The sequence below is a fragment of the Callionymus lyra genome, chromosome 5 (assembly GCF_982586985.1).
Source record: "Callionymus lyra chromosome 5, fCalLyr1.hap1.1, whole genome shotgun sequence".
NCBI classification, from domain to species: Eukaryota; Metazoa; Chordata; class Actinopteri; order Syngnathiformes; family Callionymidae; genus Callionymus; species Callionymus lyra.
In genome coordinates, this window is record NC_141822.1 from 5,794,633 (window position 1) to 5,814,142 (window position 19,510).

General features: G+C 35.8%; 1 protein-coding gene across 1 annotated transcript; it reads left to right on the forward strand.

The window, feature by feature from the left end:
* Positions 1-1,267: 1,267 nt before the first annotated feature.
* Positions 1,268-19,017, forward strand: btc (betacellulin, epidermal growth factor family member). The gene is made up of 5 exons (XM_087790599.1): positions 1,268-1,590; positions 2,790-2,897; positions 15,216-15,357; positions 15,435-15,581; positions 18,469-19,017. Exons 1-5 carry the CDS (start codon positions 1,554-1,556, stop codon positions 18,599-18,601), a joined length of 567 nt encoding a protein of 188 aa, XP_087646725.1. The 5' UTR covers positions 1,268-1,553; the 3' UTR covers positions 18,602-19,017.
* The last annotated feature ends 493 nt before the right edge of the window (positions 19,018-19,510 follow it).

Genomic DNA, 19,510 nt, shown 5'->3' on the forward strand with positions numbered 1-19,510 from the left:
TATTTCATTTAAATTGGTAATATTAATTTGGGAAATTTGTAAAATACAGAAACAGAAAAATACATTTTCATACAAAAATCTTTCTATTCTACACTAAAGTATTGATTATTAAGTTAAACTAAACTACAGTATTCTGTACATTACTGATGTAAAACATATACCTCTATATAACTACAGTATTGCTTGTTTGGCAAAAGTCTAATTTATTTTATTTATCACCCAAATTGTAATATACATTTCTATCCTGCAAAATCAAACAATATTGAATTTTTTTATTAACAATATTAAACAACTATAGCTTGACCTGCAGCTGTTAAGTAGTTCACTTAGAAAATATCTTGACTGTGTATTTTATTTCAACTTATATTTACAAAATATATATAATTATATATAGTAGTATAGAGTTATACTAATATATATTAGGTTAGGCTAGGTAGAACTTTATTGATCCCCCCCTTCGGGAAATTGTTTATATATTTAAAAAAAATGCAGTTCACATATCATTAAAAACAATAGTAGAATAATAAAATAAAATAAATAATAAATAATAAATAATAAATAATAAATAATAAAATAATAGTAAAATAGTAAAACAGTAAAATAGAAAAAAGAACAATAATTAGATAAATATGTATAAAAAAAAAATAAAAAAAATAAAAATAATATAGAATATATTGACAACGAAAAACATTAGTGGGTTTAAATCAATTTACTATGGTTAGTTTCTGCAAAAACCTAGTTAGTTAAGTAATAATTAACATCTTAATTCATTTCTTAAACTACACTCAACTAACCTGTTACTAACAAGTATTTGCAGAAACTTACCATAAATAAAACGACTTTTTTTCAGTGTCGAGTGAAGAAGTTATAAACATTAAAACACTTTAAAATAAAGTATAATAACTTTAACATTTCACTTTGCTTAAAATAATAGTAAACGTAAGATTTCATCAGGTTTCTACTCAATCTTAGTATTAAAAGGTACTTTTGTCTATGAAGACGAACAAAGAGACTTTAAAGACTAATTTAACGTGTGATTCATTCACAGCATGAGTCCAGACGACAAACGTCACTTTGTTGTCGCTCTTCAATCACGTCCTCGCAGACAGACGTAGACAAACCGCGACCAGATGACGAACAATGATGCACCTGTCGAACAATGATGCACCTGTCGAACAATGATGCACCTGTCGAACAATGAAGCACCTGTCGAACAAAGATCCACCTGTCGCGCCTCACACAAGCCGCACCGGCGCTGAAGCCGCACTTGTTTCTTCACCAATAACCTGAGCAGCTTCAATGGACTCGCGTTTCTTCTCCAGCCCTGCAGGGGGCGGAGCTCGGGCTCGGGTTTCAACACACACACACACACACACACACACCCTTCGCCTGCGTCTATTCTCACACACACACTCGCTCAGCGGCTTCGCTCGGAACCGTCTCGAACTTTCCCAGGGAAAACTTTAAAAGCGTCCAATGAGGGAGTCGCGTCGCCGAAGAGCGCCCCCCTGCTGTCACCCACTGCCATGGTCTAGAGCTCTCAGGTGAAGGGCATGAGTGTCTCCAGGCTCTACGTGGGACTTTTCACAGGTAAGTTCGTGTGACGCTATTTTTAGACCCTGTGTGACTCGCAGGTGGAAAACTCCACTGCACACCTGTGTCGGTCAATGATTACAGGAGCCTTTAAAGGTAAACTCTTGTCAACTCTTGTCAACTCTTGTCTTCCATGACACTTGAAACAACTTTAATCTGGTTAAATACTCTTTTAATCAACCCCAGGTGTGTTTTTAAGTTAGAGGCGCTCAAATATCTTGTTAAATAATCATAATATTGTGTTAAATTATCATAATATCGTGTTAAATAATCATAATATCGTGTTAAATTATCATAATATCGTGTTAAATAATCATAATATCGTGTTAAATTATCATAATATCGTGTTAAATTATCATAATATCGTGTTAAATAATCATTATATCGTGTAAATAATCATAATATAGTGTAAATAATCATAATATGGTGTTAAATAATCATTATATCGTGAATAATCATAATATCGTATAAATAATCATAATATCGTGTTAAATATCATAATATCGTGTTAAATAATCATTACATCGTGTTAAATAATCATAATAATTGATTGAATAATCCTAATATCGTGTTTAATAATCCAAATTTCGTATTTATAATCATTATATCGTGTTAAATAATCATAATAACGTATTTAATAATCATAATATCGATTTAATAATCATAATAACGTATTTAATTATCATAATATCGTGTTAAATAATAATCATATCATATTTAATAACCATAATGTCGTATTTATTAATTATAATATTGTGTTATATAATCATAATAACGTATTTAATAATAATAATATTCCTATTTAATTATCATAGTAACTTATGTAATAATCATAGTAACGTATGTAATATCATAATAACGTATCTAATAATCATAATATCCTATTTAATAATCATAGTAACGTATGTAATAATCATAATATCATATTTAATAATCATAATGTCGACTTAATAATCATAATAATGTATTGAATGACCATAAAATAGTATTTGATAATCATAATATCGTGTTAAGTGATCCCAATATTGATTTAATAATCATAATATCATATTTAATCATCATAATATTGTGTTAAATAATCATAATAATGTATTTATAATCATAATATTGTGTTAAAAATACTCTCTTATATGACATTTTCCAGTGAGTTGATCCCATTAATCCTCCATCTGCTCACGCCAGTGTTTGTTCTGCAGCTCTGGCTCTGTGTAAATACTCTCTGGCGAACTGGAACGTCACCGAGGAGTCCTTCAGTCCCACTGTGGCCCCCTGCCGTCGCCATAGCAACGGACACAACTGTACAGGTACATATATACTGTCATAGCAATGTGGGTTTAACAAATTTAAAAGTCTTTACAAATTAAAAAAATATATAATTTTTTAAATGATTGGAATGAGAATCTCAACATACGTGTGAGAATATTCTTGTAAAATATAATTATTAAAAAACACAACAAAAAAACAACAATTTCAATGCAAAAAAACGAAAACAAAGTTTTATTATTTAAATATGAAATGACACTTATATACTTCCACGTGTCAGTCATGTATTTGTAAAAATATATATTAAGCAAAAAAAATTTACTCAAATTTTGAAATTACAAAATTAGAAGAAGGCTGTTTAAATGTATTTCTGTGGCCCTCATTATAGGTCGTTAGTAAAACTATACAAAAGTGATTACAGACCTTTTATTTATTTTTGTGACATTAGATTTATAAACAAATGTGAAAATATATACATATATATAAATGATTCTTGATAGTTTATTTACATGTTTTGTTTTCAATTATATTTTATTAATATTGGGTTTAAAAAATAAACATTTCTATACTTTTTATTATCCTTATTTACTGCATTTGATCATTATTTTGCTCCCTTTACTTTACAATTTATTTACAATGTATAATGTTTTTTTTAGATAACATGTATTTTTATTAATAATAACACGATCATGTAAACATTTGTGAAGAGATATCATTATTATTTTTTGAATCAAACTAACTTGTTAAAATGTTTAAAAAGTTATGAAACATTAAATAAAGTAACAGCGATAAAGGGGTAAATATACTAAGAATAACAAATAAACAATAATGATTAAAAAACAACAAGTAAGTGAAGTAGTGAAGTAAACATACATAAGTAAACATAATTAAATACCAGTTCAATCCAACTCAACCCCATCCTTGGAATATATAACATTAATAATAATTTACATTAAGTTTATTTAATTTCAACAAAAAAACATTTTTTGACTTTTGCAATGAAAACATGTAGTATCTCCTACTACTACTTCTACTACTACTACTACTATAAAACAAATATTTAACAAAGCCTGCTCTTGCGTTGAGTCATTTAAGAGAAATACATTCATAATGTTTTATAATTATCCTGAATAATAACTCAATATATTCATATACTTTGAAATAAATACAAATTCAAGCCAATTTAAATCCAGAATTTTTACAAACAAGTGGAACAAATAGGAGAAAATGATCAAATATTATTGGGAAAAAAAAGGTGAATTTAGATGTAGATTCTTGTTGTTGTGTTTAATTTAAAGTAAATAACTTCTGTTTATCAGAGTAAAACGTCTTAAAAACGACTAATTCAATTATAATGTCATCAGCAGTGGAATGTATTTTAATAACTATAATAAAACAGAAGAAAACATTGAAAATATTGCTTCACTGCAACATGAAACAATTACATTTCCTTATTTGACTGTGAGCGTTTTAAAGATCACACGTGATAACGAGTAACAATATAAGTTTGTATAATTCACTTTATGTTCAAAATAACTAATAACAATTGACTTTTAATTTAATTTATTTTTCACATTCAAGAGTAAATAAGTTTAAAAAGCAATAAGAAGTTTAAACTTACAAGGAAGATGAAAAAAAAAGTTAAAAAATGACAATTATATGAAAGTATTTGTTTTATTTAGGAGTGGAAACGTTTTAAAACGAATGATAAAAACACAAATTTGCTTGTATTGAATAAATACAGTTTAAGAAGTTAAAGTTTAAAAAGCAATAAGAAGTTTAAACTTACAATTAAGATGGAAGAAAATGGTTAAAATATGACAATTATATTAAAGTATTTGTTTTATTTAGGAGTGGATACGTTTTAAAACAAATGACAAAAAACACACATTTGTATTGACTAAATACATTTCAAGAAGTGAAAGTTTAAAAAGCAAGAAGTAGTTTAAACTTACAAGGAAGATAAAACAAAAGTAAAAAATTTGAATTATATTGAAATATTTGTCAAATTTATGAGTAAAAAAGTCTTAAAACAAAAGGTAAAAGAAACAAATTTGCTTCTATTGAATAAAGAAAATGTAAGAAGTGAAAGTTAAAAAAAACAAAACAAACCTAAACTTGTAAAAAAAAACAAAAGCTCTCTGGATTGAAGACAGTTGAAACCACTGATAAAAAGACGAAAGTATTTATGACGGCTTCGTGCTTGACGACCAGATTGTTGTGAAGACACACACGACACACAAACGTGTATCCGGTTTCGCTTGAAGCGCGGCGGCCATTGATGTCACCTGAACGTCGAGGCTGGTTTGACGAGCTCGTCTTTTTACAGTTATTAAAATACATTCCACTGGACAATCACTCGGGAGTGGGTCGTAAAGATAGTGGCGGCCTTTGCTGCCAGACGCCGGCGTGCGACGGTGTGCGCGCTCGGTTGTTGTCGACGTAAAAGGTGTGCGTCGCTTCTACACTCGCTGTCATCAAGGAGTGTCCGGAGGTGGTAAATGGAAGTTCAACGACACCACGGCCGGAGGAATTTGTCCGAGATCATGTTGCAGTCTATTAATAAAGCGCTTCGTTTCCAGAACCCTCCGTGAATGTCGTCGCAAAGTCACACGAGGAAATTAACCTACATTTGAAGCTGATCAATGTTGACGTCAGCTTAGCATAGCCTAGCTAACCCGGGCTAAGCTAATGCTAAATACTAATAACGTTTGCTGTCTTTTATTTGACGAATTCAAAGTTTATATAATTCACTTTATGTTTCATATAACTAAATATAATTAAGCCTTTTAATATTTTAGAAGTTTTAACTTACAAGGAATATAAAAAATGAGAATGATATTGAAGTATTTGTCACATTTAGGAGAGAATTAGTTTTAAAACGAATGATATGAACCACAAATTAGCTTATATTAAATAAAGACGGTTTAAGAAGTGAAAGTTCAAAAAGGAAGAAGAAGTTCAAATAAAGTCACATGAGGAAATTAACCTACATTTGAGGCTGATCAATGTTGACGTCAGCTTAGCCTAGCCTAGCTAACCCGGGCTAAGCTAATGCTAAATACTAATAACGTTTGCTGTCTTTTATTTGACGAATTCAAAGTTTATATAATTCACTTTACGTTTCAAATAACTAAATATAATTAAGCCTTTTAATATTTTAGAAGTTTTAACTTACAAGGAATATAAAAAATGAGAATGATATTGAAGTATTTGTCACATTTAGCAGAGAATTAGTTTTAAAACGAATGATATGAACCACAAATTAGCTTATATTAAATAAAGACGGTTTAAGAAGTGAAAGTTCAAAAAGGAAGAAGAAGTTCAAATAAAGTCACATGAGGAAATTAACCTACATTTGAGGCTGATCAATGTTGACGTCAGCTTAGCCTAGCCTAGCTAACCAGGGCTAAGCTAATGCTAAATACTAATAACGTTTGCTGTCTTTTATTTGACGAATTCAAAGTTTATATAATTCACTTTACGTTTCAAATAACTAAATATAATTAAGCCTTTTAATATTTTAGAAGTTTTAACTTACAAGGAATATAAAAAATGAGAATGATATTGAAGTATTTGTCACATTTAGGAGAGAATTAGTTTTAAAACGAATGATATGAACCACAAATTAGCTCATATTAAATAAAGACGGTTTAAGAAGTGAAAGTTTAAAAAGCAAGAAGAAGTTCAAATAAAGTCACATGAGGAAATTAACCTACATTTGAAGCTGATCATTGTTGACGTCAGCTTAGCCTAGCCTAGCTAACCAGGGCTAAGCTAATGCTAAATACTAATAACGTTTGCTGTCTTTTATTTGACGAATTCAAAGTTTATATAATTCACTTTATGTTTCATATAACTAAATATAATTAAGCCTTTTAATATTTTAGATGTTTTAACTTACAAGGAATATAAAAAATGAGAATGATATTGAAGTATTTGTCACATTTAGGAGAGAATTAGTTTTAAAACGAATGATATGAACCACAAATTAGCTTATATTAAATAAAGACGGTTTAAGAAGTGAAAGTTTAAAAAGCAAGAAGAAGTTCAAATAAAGTCACATGAGGAAATTAACACATATTTGAAGATGATCAATGTTGACATAATCAAATTCTACATCAAAACAAACAGCTTTAAGTAAGTTAAAGTCTTTTTTTGCTAGCCTAGCTCACCTGAGCTAAGCTATTGCTAAATGCTAAATACTAAAACAAGTCAAAGGGCCACATGTCCCCGAGGTCTGAATGAATAAGACGTTAGTGAAGCTCAGAAGAAAAACAGAAACTGACATTACTCATCACTCAGGCATGACGAGCGTTGGCACCGATTAAAACAAAGTGTTACCAAATGTTTTACCAACCGCCTTCATTTTTATATTTAGGTTAGGTAGAACTTTATTGATCTATAAAGGGCAATCTATAAATTGATAAATCTATAAAGGGCACTTGAGTCACTAGGGTTAAGATAATCTTCTTTGAGTCATTCCAAGGAAAGTTTTAAACTAGATTAGATTACTACAAATCAAATATTTATCAAGTTACAGCTTTTTCTCAGTCAAACATTTTTGTCTTTTAGCTCTTGGTCGCTTCCGTGTTATCTTTCCGATCGGTTTCGATCGGCCGAACAATGACGATCACATTTTTAAGTCCATGCAAGAATGTTAAAGGAACAATAAAATACTTAAAGCTAACTTACATTTACTTTGCATTTTTCCTTAAAAAAAATGTTGCAGTTTTGTATATTATGAAAATCCACCATGTACTTCATCTAGTTCACCAACAAAAATATGTTAAATAACTGCTTTTATTTCTAACATTTTTTAAAATTAATATATACTGTATATTTCAAACTTTTATTGAAAATAATGAGTGGTTTAAGAAAATATGAATACGATTAAGTATCGCAATATTTCCTTTCAAGCTACCGTATTAATATTCAACCCTGTATTGTTTTTTTTTAAATTAAAAATGAACTTACAAGTATTCACTTGATCAAGAAAAATACATCCAATTTTGTTATTTATGAAAAAAAAAGGCGTAATATATGAAAAGTTAAGTTTAGCAGGAAGGAAGGGTCACTGGGTGGGTGGGTTGTTGGTGCATTTTTCGAGGGGAAAAGAGTCGAGTCAGTGCCTCGGGTCCTAGTTAATCATGTCCGAAACCAAATACAGTGGAGTGGGCGGCAAACAAAGTGACCTTCAAGGTTGGTGGAGGTTGATATCAAAGCTGAAATTTCCCGATTTCGGATCATTAATTTGAACTGAACTGACTGTTGTTGCCAAAATTCTGCGGGTCACAGTTTTAACTTTTGAACTTTGTTGGTGCAAAGTGTCGAGTCAATTCGTTCTCCGACAATGGTGCGAAGTTAATACAGAAAATGTAATCTGCTTTGAAACGTAACTTTTGATGACATTTTGTTGCCAAAAAGGCGTAGTATATGAAATATATTATTTAGGCAGCACAAACTGTCGGACCGATTCGAGCTCGGCTTCTGTCCCAGATTGTTTCACTTTATGGCCATTTAGTCTCCAATTGGGCCTTCATTTGGCCCAAAAGTTTTCATATCATTCAAAGTCTCTAACTCAAAAAATACAGCAACAATGAGGTTGTGAAGTCGGCGCAAAAGTCCGTATTTTCCGAGTCCACTAGAGGGTAGTGATGTGTTGATGAAGCTTCATGAAACAGTGTCATTATCTTCAGAGTCCACTAGATGGTAGTGATGTGTTGATGAAGCTTCATGAAACAGTGTCATTATCTTCAGAGTCAAGTAGATGGTAGTGATGTGTTGATGAAGCTTCATGAAACAGTGTCATTATCTTCAGAGTCCACTAGATGGTAGGGATATGTTGATGAAGCTTCATGAAACAGTGTCATTATCTACAGAGTCCACTAGATGGTAGTGATGTGTTGATGAAGCTTCATGAAACAGTGTCATTATCTTCAGAGTCCACTAGATGGTAGTGATGTGTTGATGAAGCTTCATGAAAAAGTGTCATTATCTTCAGAGTCCACTAGATGGTAGTGATGTGTTGATGAAGCTTCATGAAACAGTGTCATTATCTTCAGAGTCCACTAGATGGTAGTGATGTGTTGATGAAGCTTCATGAAACAGTGTCATTATCTTCAGAGTCCACTAGATGGTAGGGATATGTTGATGAAGCTTCATGAAACAGTGTCATTATCTACAGAGTCCACTAGATGGTAGTGATGTGTTGATTAAGCTTCATGAAACAGTGTCATTATCTTCAGAGTCCACTAGATGGTAGGGATATGTTGATGAAGCTTCATGAAACAGTGTCATTATCTACAGAGTCCACTAGATGGTAGTGATGTGTTGATGAAGCTTCATGAAACAGTGTCATTATCTTCAGAGTCCACTAGATGGTAGGGATATGTTGATGAAGCTTCATGAAACAGTGTCATTATCTACAGAGTCCACTAGATGGTAGTGATGTGTTGATGAAGCTTCATGAAACAGTGTCATTATCTTCAGAGTCCACAGGATCGTAGTGATGTGTTGATGAAGCTTCATGAAACAGTGTCATTATCTTCAGAGTCCACTAGATGGTAGTGATGTGTTGATGAAGCTTCCTGAAACAGTATCATTATCTTCAGAGTCCACTAGATGGCCTCTGCACTATTTTCCTTAGTTTTAAACACCTGTTCTAATGAAACATCATTTTTAAACTGGTAGCACCACCTACTGATCTCTGAACAACATGACACTGTTTCATGAAGCTTCATGAAGTTATGTATATTTATATAGCGCTTTTCTAGACCAGGGTCACAAAGCGCCTAAACAATCAAAATAAAACTCAATAAAATATATACTTAAAAGGTCAAGACAACACTGAGACAAACACAGGAGTCTCAGAAAATCAAGGAAAAGGCTGCACTAATAAAAATGTCTTTGAAGCTTCATCAGACCATCACCACGTCAAAGTAATTACATAGCCTTTCACAGAGTCTCTCAAAAGTTTTTTTTTTCTTTTGGGGTTAGTTTTTGTTCAGGAACCAAGGCTGCAAGCTTGTAGTACGTAATGGAAATTTTGTGGATTTCAGCTCATTTTTTTCAATTATAAAAGGTCTTCTCAAGACCATCTCACCTGAGTTAATAGCTTCACCTCATGGCAGCGAAGGGACTGATGAAATATTTCCTCGTGCTTCAGGGAAGACCTGGAGACGAAGTGAGGACACGCTGAGGTCCTGACACGACAGTCTGATCGTACACGGACTTCAAAAATGACTTTAAGCTCCGTGACCTCCTGGGTTAGCGTTTAAAAATAGCTTGAAGAAAGTTAGAATGTGACTTTATTCAGGCGTAATCCCACAGTTAATAGGGAAAATTGTATATTGTCCTGGAGGATAGGATGAGAGTCGGATGGACCGAACAACAGCTCGATATAACGGATGAATAATTCACGATAACATTGACGGGAAGATTGCCAGGAAGAGAAATAAATTCCAATCCTGACCTCCGGAGACTGTACGGCAAAGCACTTTGATTGTGAAGTCGTTGACGTGTTAAGGAGATTTGGCTTTTAAACTGTTTGATGTTGATCATAAATCCTTTAATAATTTGTCTCTTGTGCATCAAGCCACATAGGGGCTCCTTTTTTTTCCCTCTTCATTGTCACTTTTAAATAAATAACAGTAATCATAGAGAATTCCTTTAGTGATTTATTTAACGTTTTTCTGTCTGTAACATTTGAGCTGGATGACGTCCAACAGAATAGAATATCATTACTGGTCGAGTCTATTTGATCAGTTGTCCAGAGATCGGCGTGGGCGAAGAAGAGAGTGAAGACATGGTGGATTTTTGAAAGATAGAGGTCAAGCTTGCGTGCCAGCTGGAATGATTTATGGTTTAGTACAGCAGTTCACTCATTTTCTATTCAACCTCATGTCGACTAAAGGTTGGGATTATTTTCTAATATGTGTCTCAGTTTAACCACATACAGAAATGTACGTCTGTATGACGGTCGCTAACGACACTCATTTTCTCCGTCCAAAAATACAAACTTAAAAACATCCAATTACCTCCATATTGCTCGTCTGTAACTTCCACCTTGTATTGTTCCAGAAAAAAAAAAAAAGTCTTTATTTTAAGATTAAATTTAGCAAAAGCTTAAAGGCTTACATGCTACACAGGCAGGAAAACCCCCGTAATTTGGGTTTAATTATCACTTTAAACTCTTATACTATTTGTATCTTGTTATTGGTCAACTAAAGTGAAACTCTGACTCTCCTGACATGTAGTAGATGTTAGTCCGCCTCTCCAAGATGCAGTAAGTTCCTCATCATGACCATGTTTTCCACTTATTACTTTATAAAGTTGCTCTGAAATCTGGGCGAACGAGAGGTTACAAGAGTCCATTATAACGTAATAATGGCTCCACTCCTCCTCCAGCCAGCTGTAATCATGCCCCGCTTTGTTTATACAACGAGTCCCTTGGTGGCGAAGACTTCCGGAGACAAACCTCCATGTTTGACCAATCACAGCAGAGTGGGTTTGGTTATGGTCAACAAGATTTAATCTCCAGAAAAACAAGGTGTTTTCAGTGGGCAGAGCTTAAGATCATTTTCTAATGTCAATGTTTCAATGAAAAGAGAGTTTTGTACAAACACACACACTGATGATACAATAGAGTCACACATCACAACAACACACACACTGATGATACAATAGAGTCACACATCACAACAACACACACACAATGATGATACAATAGAGTCACACATCACAACAACACACACACACTGATGATACAATAGAGTCACACATCACAACAACACACTCACACTGATGATACAATAGAGTCACGCATCACAACAACACACACTGATGATACAATAAATCACACATCACAACAACACACACACACTGATGATACAATAGAGTCACACATCACAACAACACACACACACTGATGATACAATAGGGGTCACACATCACAACAACACACACACACACTGATGATACAATAGAGTCACACATCACAACAACACACACACACTGATGATACAATAGAGTCACACATCACAACAACACACTCACACTGATGATACAATAGTGTCACACATCACAACAACACACTCACACTGATGATACAATAGAGTCACACATCACAACAACACACACTGATGATACAATAGAGTCACACATCACAACAACACACACACACTGATGATACAATAGAGTCACACATCACAACAACACACACACTGATGATACAATAGAGTCACACATCACAACTACACACTCACACTGATGATACAATAGAGTCACACATCACAACAACACACACACTGATGATACAATAGAGTCACACATCACAACAACACACACACACTGATGATACAATAGAGTCACACATCAAAACAACACACACAAACTGATGATAAAATAGAGTCACACATCAAAACAACACACACACACACTGATGATACAATAGAGTCACAAATCAAAACAACACACACACACTGATGATACAATAGAGTCACACATCACAACAACACACACACACTGATGATACAATATAGTCACACATCACAACAACACACACTGATGATTCAATAAATCACACATCACAACAACACACACTTAAATCTACACAGTTGACCTTTAAAGGTTCCTCCTACATCATTACATGAGAGAAACAACACAGCAATCAAAATGGGGAAAAGCTATAGAAGGTATAAGTCAGTGCTTGGTTCTGTTCTTTTATTGCGTTCTCGTATTTCATTATTTTATTCTGCACTGACACCACAAACAAATCCTCCCTTGTGTTAACTACACTGGCAATAAAAGTTTGTGATTTGTTTCCAAACATCTGCCGCTCACCGAGCCTGAAGGGTCCTCTTGCATCAGTGTCTAGACTCTAGTTGATGGATCCATGTGAACTCCAGAGATGATTCAACGGGTGTTTCTCCTGAAAAAAAGGTGATCAAACATCTCACCCTGCAACTGTTATGGAAGGCTCTGGATGTTCTGGAACAGAATGTGTTTGGTGGGACTTCAAAATGAGAAGCAGAAAAACGACGGTGTATTTATGGGCAAATGAAAAAAAAAAAAAGAGGTCCCTATTCAACCGCTATAAGTGAATAAACGGTAGAAAATGAACGAGTGAACAAAAACGCGGATAGTTTTGTTTCCTCTCTTCCCATCAGCCTCCTCCACATATCTTGATGATCTTCCTGATCTTCTTGTCATCATTCAACTCATTGGATTTCCTCTTGTTTCTTTTATCTCCACTTCTTAAATATCCATAATCCAACACGTCTCTCTGAACCATCCATCTTTTTCTACTTCCTTACATTACCGGACTGTAACGTGTAGATGCTCATGAATATGCAGAGCTCACGGTACGAATAGTTTTTCCAATTGCCTTCTTTAAATAAATGAATTTTTCGCTTGAATAATCACATCAGGAAAAAAACTCACGTTTAGTTTCCGTGGGAATATTGTTGTTGATCTTCCTTTCAGCATTCAAGTCAGGAGTACGTTTTGTTGTAGCAATTTCCAGCGGGATTCTGGGAAGCTCTTCTGATCACTCAGAGCATGAGTTCTCTATCCTGATTGGTTCATGGAGAGGGATATTTCACTGTGTGAGATGCTTCGCTTGTGAAAGTTTGTCCAAAGTTTTCTGGAAATCCAAAGATTCATAACCTGGCCTGAACTTAAGTTCAACTAACTTGTTGATTTAAGTGAGTGTTGTTGTGATGTGTGACTCTATTGTATCATCAGTGTGTGTGTGTTGTTGTGATGTGTGACTCTATTGTATCATCAGTGTGTGTGTGTTGTTGTGACGTGTGACTCTATTGTATCATCAGTATGTGTGTGTTGTTGTGATGTGTGACTCTATTGTATCATCAGTGTGTGTGTTGTTGTGATGTGTGACTCTATTGTATCATCAGTGTGTGTGTGTTGTTGTGACGTGTGACTCTATTGTATCATCAGTGTGTGTGTTGTTGTGATGTGTGACTGTATTGTATCATCAGTGTGTGTGTGTTGTTGTGATGTGTGACTCTATTGTATCATCAGTGTGTGTGTGTTGTTGTGATGTGTGACTCTATTTTATCATCAGTGTATGTGTGTTGTTGTGATGTGTGACTCTATTGTATCATCAGTGTGTGTGTGTTGTTGTGATGTGTGACTCTATTGTATCATCAGTGTGTGTGTTGTTGTGATGTGTGACTATATTGTATCATCAGTGTGTGTGTGTTGTTGTGATGTGTGACTCTATTGTATCATCAGTGTATGTGTGTTGTTGTGATGTGTGACTCTATTGTATCATCAGTGTATGTGTGTTGTTGTGATGTGTGACTCTATTGTATCATCAGTGTGTGTGTGTTGTTGTGATGTGTGACTCTATTGTATCATCAGTGTGTGTGTGTTGTTGTGATGTGTGACTCTATTGTATCATCAGTGTGTGTGTTGTTGTGATGTGTGACTCTATTGTATCATCAGTGTGTGTGTGTTGTTGTGATGTGTGACTCTATTGTATCATCAGTGTGTGTGTGTTGTTGTGATGTGTGACTCTATTGTATCTTCAGTGTGTGTGTGTTGTTGTGATGTGTGACTCTATTGTATCATCAGTTTGTGTGTGTTGTTGTGATGTGTGACTCTATTGTATCTTCAGTGTGTGTGTGTTGTTGTGATGTGTGACTCTATTGTATCATCAGTGTGTGTGTGTTGTTGTGATGTGTGACTCTATTGTATCATCAGTGTGTGTGTGTTGTTGTGATGTGTGACTCTATTGTATCATCAGTGTGTGTGTGTTGTTGTGATGTGTGACTCTATTGTATCATCAGTGTGTGTGTGTTGTTGTGATGTGTGACTCTATTGTATCATCAAAACTCTTTTCGTTTTATATTGACATTAAAAATTATCTTAAGCTCCGGCCACTGAAAACACTGGAAATTTGTTGATCATAACCACACCCACTCTGCTGTGATTGGTCAAACATGGAGGTTTGTCACCGCGTGTCATCCATTCCGGAAGTCTCCCCCTCCAAGGGACTCGTTGTATAAACAAAGCAGGGCTTGATTACAGCTGGAGGAGGAGCGAAGCCATTATTACGTCATAATGAACTCTCGTAACCTCTCGTTCGTACAGATTTCAGAGCAACTTTATAAAGTAATAAGTTGAAAACATGGTCATGATGAGGAACTTACTGCGTCTTGAAGAGGAAGATTCAACCTTTACTACAGGTCAGGAGAGACATTAGTTGACTTTCAAAGGTGTTTCACAAAGACTACAAGATGCCTGTCGCTCTTCTCTACCCTAAAAATGTATGGATTTTTTAAGTGAACAAACCCTAAAACTCTGGACCAAAATCATGTTTTGTTTTGTCTCAGGAGAGAGTAGGTTTGCCAACACAACCGTCACCACAGAGACAACATGGGGCGGCCACTTCTCTAAGTGCCCAGAAGAACTCCGGTACTACTGCATCCAGGGAGACTGTCGTTACGTCAAAGAACAGAGGACGGTGTCCTGCAGGTGAACGTCTCGCCGATTCATACTCCTACGTCTTTGCTGAATCACTTCATTTCTTTTATTTTTTGGATTCCTCTCAGGTGCCATGACGGCTACTACGGGGAAAGGTGTGCGTATCTCATGTTAGGATGGCGGATTGGAAGAAATGAACGGATCGCCATCTACTGTTCCGTCGCAGGACTTGTGGTCCTCATTATCGTCATCATTTCCATCTGCGTCAACTCTCAGTAAGTCTTGATACTCTGATTGAAAATGCTTGATATCATGTGGAGAACAAAAACTAAAGATGCAATTGGATATTTTTGTGATTCTTTTAGTTTTTCTTTTTATGTTTATTTTTAGGTTCAAGACGATCTACTCTATCGCAAGATAAAGAATTAGGACAGGATGAATTCCATACAGTCAATTCCATATTGCTTATAACGCTCATACTATACAGTAATAAGTGTATCTGGAAACAACACAGTGAGTGTCACGGTACACAGCTCGATTGATGATTTTAAACTGCCTTTCACGTCGTCCAATTACTCGCCGAGCGATAACGATTAGTTTCTTAATTAAACCTTTTAAGAGGAAGTCCAGTCGGTCGAACAAACATCTCACAACATGTTGAACAAAGGTTCAAATGCTCTCGGGCTTCGAGCAATTATGTCGACAGGTTGATATCTAAACACACAGCTGTTCATAATTACACTCTATGTATGTTATTCCGGAGATCAAATCAAATGATGGAGACAAAATGTCTCGTAGTTGTTTGGCCGCAAAACCTTTACTATGGCGTGATTAAATGTAGGAGGATGGAAAACACGGTGAAACAAGATATGCAAATAGAACATTTGATAAAAGAGTTTTTCGCTTTTTAAAAAACACGTATTTTGTTATGAATATACACATTTTTACAGCATGTATTTCTTTCAAAATGGGACAATAGGACATTTAAAAGGACTGTCTTTTCCCCCGAATGTCGCTATTACCAAACGCTTTATTTTTACCTAACTGTGGCACTTCTGGGATTCCATAGTTAACAACACAAATAGACATGAAACAACACGTTTGGATGTATTTTAAAATGAAAAAATTACATGATGGAGTTCATGCCTCCAACCGTATTATGAAATATTCATACAAATGACTACAAAATAATGTGTGATTTGTAAATAAAGAACAATCAAACCCTTCAAAGACGCAGCAGTGGAACATAGTGTGCCGTGTTTGTACACAAGACTTTGTGTTCTTAAGATGTATCGACAAGTCCTGGAGGCATTTCACATTCAAGTCACACGCTTCAGCTAATGTCAGTGTTGTCCAACAGTCGGCTAATGCGGCTAATTGAGGCTAATTCCGGCTAATCAATGGCAGCACCTCAGAAGGATCTAAATGACTCAAAGATGTCCAGATTCCTTTCTCTTCCACATCAGAAAGCTACTATTCTTCTCTCCCATCCGCCTGTTTAAGTGGCTGCTAACTTTAGACTCTGCTTTCTCATCTCAGCTACTACTTCAAACTACTTGTGTGTCAACAAGAACGATGTAAATTGTGCGAGATTTACCATTTTTCAACCTGTGACCTTTCTGTGTGGAGTTCGTATGTTCTCCCCGTGTCGAGGGGGTTTACTCCGGCCACTCCAGTTTCCTCCAACAGTCCAAAAACATACAGTCTTTGAGGAAATTGTCCGTGTTTGTGTGAATGGTTGTCTGTCTTTATTTGCCCGGTGACAGGCTGGCATTCTGTCCAGGGTGTCCCTCGCCTCTCGCCCAGAAGAAACTGGTGTAGGCCCCCAAGCAACCCCCGTAAGGATATAAGCGGCAGAAAATGAATGAATGAATGAACAATATCATGCTGTTCACCAACAAACAAACGAAACAGACACAAACATGATGGAAGATTGACTTCCATATACTAATTTGAAGTGACTAAAAATAAGGGGGAAACTGAATCTTCCTTTTCATGCTTGTTTGATTTTTGAGAGACTTTCACGGTGGTTTGTTTTGCCTGAATCGAATGTCAAGATGGAGTAGAGGTTGCATTATGTACATCGGACAATTTTGTGGTCAGAAAGAATCTCACAAGGGACCAAAAATGTTTGACAAATGTTCAAATGATCTTGGGCTTCGTGCAAATATAACACAGGGAATTATGTCAGGAGGTCGATATCAATGCAAACATAGATATGAACCTTAGAAAGTTAGTGGCCACAGTGTGCAGGTCAGACACTTGCGTTTGGTCGCATCCCAAAGTTGGGTTTGCATGGGAAGCCCGGACTTTTCTCTTCCCACTTACTCCGTCCCAGGCTTCCTTTCGATCCCTGGGGTCTTTCCATGGTGTCCTGGGTCTTCCCAACCTTTGGGCTCATCTTTTGGTCACCACCCACTTGTCGTAACCATAGGTGAGGCTAGGAAATAACTGCTTCTCGTGTCAAGATTCATGCATCATCAATCTGCTGGTCGGTCTCCATTCTCCCCTCACTCGTGAACAAGACCCCAAACCATGAAGAGAAAGTTTTGAAAATGAATGTCAAATGTATTTTCTCCCCATTGAAAAGACATCATATGGACGAAGACTCTTTACTTTCCTTCACGTCTAATGGCTACACTTAAAAAAATTCACCCAAAATTCAAATTTCACTCAATTTTTACTCTTCTCATGTCGATTTAGTGGTTGGGATTATTTTCAGCGCGATAGTTCCACGTGAAGACGGAAGACACTGGAAGCTCTCACGATAATTGTTTTCCTGTCTATGTAGCATTTTAGCCTTTTAGCTTCTGCTACAAGAGTGACGTTCCAGACGAGATGTATAAGGTAGAAATTTGTTGATCCCTCAGGAGGCCTCCTTCTGGAAATTTTATGGAGGTTTTTAAGTGTCTTTTTGGACGAAGATGAAGACGAAGACAACTGAGCTCCAGTCGCTACGTTAAAATGAACAAACATTTTTGTCTACAACACTAAAAAAGAACAGATTACTCTAAAATAACCCCCCCTCACTCTCCACTGTGACCAAAGGTTGCTCAATAAGTGCTTACATTTCTAAAACTGAGATGACACAGTGTCACAGTGAGAAGTGTTTAATGCAACGGGGGTCTGATCGGCGGCGACGCTAACAATGCTATCTCTCAGTCGCAGGTCCAGACGCCTGCGGATGCGACGGCAGCGCGAGGAAGAGAGGAACGGCTCGGAAAAGCTCCACATGATGGACACCGATTTGGCTCACTCTGGGTCCGGGGCGCCGACTCGCATCCATTCTGTGTGAGGAGAGTCGTGTGTGTGTGTGTGTGTGTGTGTGTGTGTGCGGCGCCGTTTATTGATGGATCGTGGACGTCCATCGTGCGAGCGCGGCGGCCGTCCGTCGACCCGTTTCTACATTTGCAGAAGCTCCCATTCTGTTTTCGAAGGAAGGACGTTTGCACAGCCGGAGAGAAAGTCTGCAGGGAGTAAAAAGCAACCAACGGAACAGCTTAAAGAAGCCCTGATGAGATTCTTCGTAAAGAGTCCACGCACACTTTCTGTTGTCGAGCAGCGACGAAAAGGCTGTGACGGCGTTAATCCTCACGAGGTATAAAGGACGAGCCGGACTCCAGACTGTTATCAGCAGTCGTCCTCTTGTTGTTGTTGTTGTTGTGCTTTTTTTATACACTTTTTTCTCCGAAATAAACAGTGTTATTTGAACCAGCAGTTATTATTATTGAAGGTGTTACTGAACTGTGTGTACGAGGTGTTCAAGTGATCCCGACATCGCACTCATTTTCTACTCCCCCTCATGTCAACCAAGGGTTAGGAATATTTTTAGAGTAATCTGTTCTTTTGTAGAGTTAAAGACAAAAATGTTTGTTCATATTTTATCTTCATCCAAAAAGACACTTCAAAAAACATCCAAATGCCTCCGTATACTGCTCGACCGAAACGTCCCTCTTGGATTGAAGCCTCGACATGAGGATATGTTCGGATAATATTTTCAGCTTTTATATTTTAGCTTGTTTTTGGCAGAAGCTAAAAGGCTAACATGCTACACAGACAGGAATATATTCCTGACCCTAAATCGACGATGAGGTAGAATTTTAAAAAAAATTGTGAAATTTGAATATTGGGTGAACTAATACTTGAAGTGAAGCCATTGGATGTGAAGTAAGTAAGTAAGTAATATTTATTTATATAGCGCTTT

Excerpts from the sequence above, each read along its gene's own strand:
- btc (XM_087790599.1), top strand. The coding sequence starts at position 1,554 with ATGAGTGTCTCCAGGCTCTACGTGGGACTTTTCACAG. Across the intron at positions 2,898-15,215 it reads CAACGGACACAACTGTACAG|GAGAGAGTAGGTTTGCCAAC; the intron begins GTACATATATAC and ends GTTTTGTCTCAG. Across the intron at positions 15,358-15,434 it reads CAGAGGACGGTGTCCTGCAG|GTGCCATGACGGCTACTACG; the intron begins GTGAACGTCTCG and ends GATTCCTCTCAG.